Genomic DNA, 7500 nt, shown 5'->3' on the forward strand with positions numbered 1-7500 from the left:
TGATGCTAAGAAAATAGTTAGAGGGATAGAAGCCCTAAACCAGAAAATAATAAATACAGAATATGCGGCCATATTCAATGAAACATATATATATATATATATATATATATATATATATATATATATATATATATATATATATATATATATATATATATATATATATATATATATATATATATATGTTATATATATATATATATATATATATATATAATAATGTCGTACCTAGTAGCCAGAACGCACTTCTCAGCCTACTATGCAAGGCCCAATTTGCCTAATAGGTCAAGTTTTCATGAATTGTTTTTCGACTACCTAACCTACCTAACCTAACCTAACCTAACTTTTTCTTTTACCTAACCTAACCTAACCTATAAAGATAGGTTAGGTTAGGTTAGGTAGGGTTGGTTAAGTTCGGTCATATATCTACGTTAATTTTAACTCCAATAAAAAAAATTGATCTCATACATAATTAAATGGGTAGCTTTATCATTTCATAAGAAAAAATTTAGAGAAAATATATTAATTCAGGAAAACTTGGCTTATTAGGCAAATTGGGCCTTGCATAGTAGGCTGAGAGTGCATTCTGGCTACTAGGTACGACATATATATATATATATTAAATATATATATATATATATTATATAAAATATATATATTATATATATATTAGTATATTTTGGTAGCAGTCTTTCCTGTAGACATATATTATTAAATATGACCGAAAAAGTAAGATTAATAATTCTAACACGAATTTTCTCAATCCTTCGTACATTATGCTTCACTGTTGGAGGTAAATCAAAATCACTTCTCCAAAATTCATTTTTATTTCTAGTCTGACGCGACACGGGCGCGTTTCGTAAAACTTATTACATTTTCAAAGACTTCACAAATACACAACTGATTAGAACTTGCGTTTCCCTGATTTTATATCTACATTTGAGTGAGGTGGGAAGGGTGATGTGGCATTACATTTGAGTGAGGTGGGAAGGATGATGTGGCATTAACACAAGACAGAACACTAGAGGATATTAATAGGGTATTAAAAAGTATCAACACAAGACATAACACAAAAAAATGGGTATTGAATAGAAGTGTTTGTAGAAAGCCTATTGGTCCATATTTCTTGATGCTTCTATATTGGAGCGGAGTCTTGAGGTGGGTAGAATATAGTGGTGCAATAATTGGCTGTTGATTGCTGGTGTTGACTTCTTGATGTGTAGTGCCTCACAAACGTCAAGCCGCCTGCTGTCGCTGTATCTATCGATGATTTCTGTGTTGTTTACTAGGATTTCTCTGGCGATGGTTTGGTTATGGGAAGAGATTATATGTTCCTTAATGGAGCCCTGTTGTTTATGCATCGTTAAACGCCTAGAAAGAGATGTTGTTGTCTTGCCTATATACCTGGGTTTTTGGAGCTTACAGTCCCCAAGTGGGCATTTGAAGGCATAGACGACGTTAGTCTCTTTTAAAGCGTTCTGTTTCGTGTCTGGAGAGTTTCTCATGAGTAGGCTGGCCGTTTTTCTGGTTTTATAGTAAATCGTCAGTTGTATCCTCTGATTTTTGTCTGTAGGGATAACGTTTCTATTAACAATATCTTTCAGGACCCTTTCCTCTGTTTTATGAGCTGTGGAAAAGAAGTTCCTGTAAAATAGTCTAATAGGGGGTATAGGTGTTGTGTTAGTTGTCTCTTCGGAGGTTGCATGGCTTTTCACTTTCCTTCTTATGATGTCTTCGATGAAACCATTGGAGAAGCCGTTATTGACTAGAACCTGCCTTACCCTACAGAGTTCTTCGTCGACTTGCTTCCATTCTGAGCTGTGGCTGAGAGCACGGTCGACGTATGCGTTAACAACACTCCTCTTGTACCTGTCAGGGCAGTCGCTGTTGGCATTTAGGCACATTCCTATGTTTGTTTCCTTTGTGTAGACTGCAGTGTGGAAACCTCCGCCCTTTTCCATGACTGTTACATCTAGAAAAGGCAGCTTCCCATCCTTTTCCGTCTCGTAAGTGAAACGCAGCACGGAACTCTGCTCAAATGCCTCCTTCAGCTCCTGCAGATGTCTGACATCAGGTACCTGTGTAAAAATGTCGTCAACATACCTGCAGTATATGGCCGGTTTCAAGTTCATGTCGACTAAGACTTTTTGCTCGATGGTACCCATGTAGAAGTTTGCAAACAGGACACCTAGGGGAGAACCCATGGCGACCCCATCTACTTGCTTATACATGTGCCCATCCGGGCTCAAGAAGGGTGCCTCTTTAGTACAAGCTTGGAGTAGTTTCCTCAGAATACTTTCTGGCATGTCAAGAGGAGTACAGGCTGGATCACGATACACTCTGTCGGCTATCATTCCGATTGTCTCGTCCACAGGTACGTTGGTGAACAGCGATTCTACGTCCAACGAGGCTCTTATCCCTGTGGCCCGTGCGCCCCGCAGTAAGTCCACAAATTCCTTTGGAGACTTCAGGCTGAAGGCGCAAGGAACATAAGGAGTCAGCAGGCCGTTGAGTCGCTTCGCCAATCTGTACGTGGGTGTGGGTATCTGGCTAATGATTGGCCGAAGTGGGTTTCCAGGCTTGTGCGTCTTGACATTTCCATACGCATATCCAGGTTTATATTCCCCAATGATCTTTGGCAACTACTCCAAGCTTGGCTTGGAGGAAACTACTCCAAGCTTGTACTAAAGAGGCACCCTTCTTGAGCCCGGATGGGCACATGTATAAGCAAGTAGATGGGGTCGCCATGGGTTCTCCCCTAGGTGTCCTGTTTGCAAACTTCTACATGGGTACCATCGAGCAAAAAGTCTTAGTCGACATGAACTTGAAACCGGCCATATACTGCAGGTATGTTGACGACATTTTTACACAGGTACCTGATGTCAGACATCTGCAGGAGCTGAAGGAGGCATTTGAGCAGAGTTCCGTGCTGCGTTTCACTTACGAGACGGAAAAGGATGGGAAGCTGCCTTTTCTAGATGTAACAGTCATGGAAAAGGGCGGAGGTTTCCACACTGCAGTCTACACAAAGGAAACAAACATAGGAATGTGCCTAAATGCCAACAGCGACTGCCCTGACAGGTACAAGAGGAGTGTTGTTAACGCATACGTCGACCGTGCTCTCAGCCACAGCTCAGAATGGAAGCAAGTCGACGAAGAACTCTGTAGGGTAAGGCAGGTTCTAGTCAATAACGGCTTCTCCAATGGTTTCATCGAAGACATCATAAGAAGGAAAGTGAAAAGCCATGCAACCTCCGAAGAGACAACTAACACAACACCTATACCCCCTATTAGACTATTTTACAGGAACTTCTTTTCCACAGCTCATAAAACAGAGGAAAGGGTCCTGAAAGATATTGTTAATAGAAACGTTATCCCTACAGACAAAAATCAGAGGATACAACTGACGATTTACTATAAAACCAGAAAAACGGCCAGCCTACTCATGAGAAACTCTCCAGACACGAAACAGAACGCTTTAAAAGAGACTAACGTCGTCTATGCCTTCAAATGCCCACTTGGGGACTGTAAGCTCCAAAAAACCAGTATATAGGCAAGACAACAACATCTCTTTCTAGGCGTTTAACGATGCATAAACAACAGGGCTCCATTAAGGAACATATAATCTCTTCCCATAACCAAACCATCGCCAGAGAAATCCTAGTAAACAACACAGAAATCATCGATAGATACAGCGATAGCAGGCGGCTTGACGTTTGCGAGGCACTACACATCAAGAAGTCAACACCAGCAATCAACAGCCAATTATTGCACAACTATATTCTACCCACATCAAGACTCCGCTCCAATATAGAAGCATCAAGAAATATGGACCAATAGGCTTTCTACAAACACTTCTATTCAATATCCATTGTTTCGTGTTCTGTCTTGTGTTGATACTTTTAATACCCTATTAATATTCTCTAATGCCACATCATCCTTCCACCTCACTCAAATGTAATGCCACATCACCCTTCCCACCTCACTCAAATGTAGATATAAAATCAGGGAAACGCAAGTTCTAATCAGTTGTGTATTTGTGAAGTCTTTGAAAATGTAATAAGTTTTACGAAACGCGCCCGTGTCGCGTCAGACTAGAAATAAAAATGAATTTTGGAGAAGTGATTTTTGATTTACCTCCAACAGTGAAGCATAATGTACGAAAGATTGAGAAAATTCGTGTTAGAATTATTAATCTTACTTTTTCGGTCATATTTAATAAAATATATATATATATATATATATTAAATATATATACATATATTATATAAAATATATATATTATATATATATATTATATATATATTATATATATATATATATATATTATATAATATATATATATAATATATATATATATTATATATATATATATATATATATATTATATATATATATATATATATATATAACTGAAAACTCAGTTGTATATAGTCCTGGGGACCATTCAGGCTTGTTTGCATATATATATATATAGATATATATATATATATATATTATATAATATATATATTATATATATCTCGTACCTAGTAGCCAGAACGCACTTCTCGGCCTACTATGCAAGGCCCGATTTGCCTAATAAGCCAAGTTTTCCTGAATTAATATATTTTCTCTAATTTTTTTCTTATGAAATGATAAAGCTACCCATTTCATTACGAATGAGGTCAATTTTTTTTTATTGGAGTTAAAATTAACGTAGATATATGACCGAACCTAACCAACCCTACCTAACCTAACCTAACCTATCTTTATAGGTTAGGTTAGGTAGCCGAAAAAGTTAGGTTAGGTTAGGTTTGGTAGGTTAGGTAGTCGAAAAAAACATTAATTCATGAAAACTTGGCTTATTAGGCAAATCGGGGCTTGCATAGTAGGCTGAGAAGTGCGTTCTGGCTACTAGGTACAACATATATATATATTATATATATATATATTTATTTATTATATATAATAAAATATGCATGCACCATGTAACAGTTGCATATTCTAATTTATAACATTCTCTTGATGTGATCCTCTGATGGCCGCTTACTTCTTGACCAAAGTCTTCATTTCTTATTTTCAAGTACTGTAATATGAGGTTGAATGTGATGTCCTGTTCCTAATTTCACTCCATTACATGTTCACTCCATTGAATGGCATTTATCTTTCATGAATTCCATTTGCCATGTGTTGCTCCTAGGACTTTGTCTAGGTCATTTTGACGGGCAAGACTCGTGCAGGTTGAGGCTTCCCGCACTTGGTGGCATCAAGTACCCCCCCCCCCCCCCACACCCCCACACCCCCACACATGATAACAACTGCTGAGGAACCCCAAATATGAAATATACCATCCACACTGTTATACATGTAACACCATCTACACTGTTATACATGTAACACCATCCACACTGTTGTACATGTAACACCATCTACACTGTTATACATGTAACACCATCCACACTGTTGTACATGTAACACCATCCACACTGTTATACATGTAACACCATCTACACTGTTATACATGTAACACCATCCACACTGTTGTACATGTAACACCATCTACACTGTTATACATGTAACACCATCTACACTGTTATACATGTAACACCATCCACACTGTTGTACATGTAACACCATCCACACTGTTATACATGTAACACCATCTACACTGTTATACATGTAACACCATCCACACTGTTGTACATGTAACACCATCTACACTGTTATACATGTAACACCATCTACACTGTTATACATGTAACACCATCCACACTGTTGTACATGTAACACCATCCACACTGTTATACATGTAACACCATCTACACTGTTATACATGTAACACCATCCACACTGTTGTACATGTAACACCATCTACACTTTATACATGTAACACCATCTACACTGTTATACATGTAACACCATCCACACTGTTGTACATGTAACACCATCTACACTGTTATACATGTAACACCATCCACACTGTTATACATGTAACACCATCCACACTGTTATACATGTAACACCATCTACACTGTTATACATGTAACACCATCCACACTGTTGTACATGTAACACCATCCACACTGTTATACATGTAACACCATCTACACTGTTATACATGTAACACCATCTACACTGTTGTACATGTAACACCATCCGCACTGTTATACATGTAACACCATCCACACTGTTGTACATGTAACACCATCCACACTGTTATACATGTAACACCATCTACACTGTTATACATGTAACACCATCCACACTGTTGTACATGTAACACCATCTACACTGTTGTACATGTAACACCATCTACACTGTTGTACATGTAACACCATCTGCACTGTTGTACATGTAACACCATCTACACTGTTGTACATGTAACACCATCTACACTGTTGTACATGTAACACCATCTACACTGTTGTACATGTAACACCATCTGCACTGTTGTACATGTAACACCATCTGCACTGTTGTACATGTAACACCATCTACACTGTTGTACATGTAACACCATCCACACTGTTGTACATGTAACACCATCCACACTGTTGTACATGTAACACCATCCACACTGTTGTACATGTAACACCATCCACACTGTTATACATGTAACACCATCCACACTGTTGTACATGTAACACCATCTACACTGTTGTACATGTAACACCATCCACACTGTTGTACATGTAACACCATCCGCACTGTTGTACATGTAACACCATCCACACTGTTGTACATGTAACACCATCCACACTGTTGTACATGTAACACCATCTACACTGTGTACATGTAACACCATCTACACTGTTGTACATGTAACACCATCCGCACTGTTGTACATGTAACACCATCCGCACTGTTGTACATGTAACACCATCCACACTGTATACATGTAACACCATCCGCACTGTTGTACATGTAACACCATCCGCACTGTTGTACATGTAACACCATCCACACTGTTATACATGTAACACCATCCACACTGTTGTACATGTAATGTTTACAGATTTTTACTTGAAGTAATGTAGTTATAAATCTACAAAGATATATGTGTAGCTCTTCTTCTATTAATAACATTCCCCCAGTCTAGTTCATTGCTTATCACTGCTCTCAACTTTGTATTCAAAATTATTGAAAGTTAACACAACACAAACATTGTCTATATTGAGGTGCAAAGGCCACATGAACTCAAGAGGAAATTTAGCATTGTAATAAAGACTTTCTAAAATAATTTAATACCAAATAATGGCTTCATAATCCCAGTCTTTAAATTTATGCTTAATGTCATCATTTGTTCCTAAAATAATTCAGATCTGTGTAATGTTCATATATACAGCAACATCAGTGAGTAAATATTTAATTATTAATGTATATTTTCAGGGATATAATTGTTCTCGTTGTCTATTTCTCATCACACTGCGTGGCTGTGAAGTACTAAGTGGGTCGAGGTCATTTTGCAAGCTGGTGATACCCTGTGTGTGCGCTTCACAAGTCTCAGTCCAGATCAGC

The 7500-nt window shown here is 37.9% G+C and overlaps 1 protein-coding gene across 1 annotated transcript in view; it reads left to right on the top strand.

The window, feature by feature from the left end:
* The window catches only part of LOC123760115 (uncharacterized), a 226604-nt gene that overhangs the window by 175610 nt on the left and 43494 nt on the right, over positions 1-7500 (top strand). The window contains 2 exon segments of the mRNA XM_045745600.2: positions 7372-7432; positions 7435-7500. The exon segment at positions 7435-7500 is cut by the window's right edge and continues 100 nt beyond it. Of these exon segments, the coding sequence (XP_045601556.2) occupies positions 7372-7432; positions 7435-7500 (127 nt within the window).

The sequence above is a fragment of the Procambarus clarkii genome, chromosome 16 (assembly GCF_040958095.1).
Source record: "Procambarus clarkii isolate CNS0578487 chromosome 16, FALCON_Pclarkii_2.0, whole genome shotgun sequence".
Classification (NCBI taxonomy): Eukaryota; Metazoa; Arthropoda; class Malacostraca; order Decapoda; family Cambaridae; genus Procambarus; species Procambarus clarkii.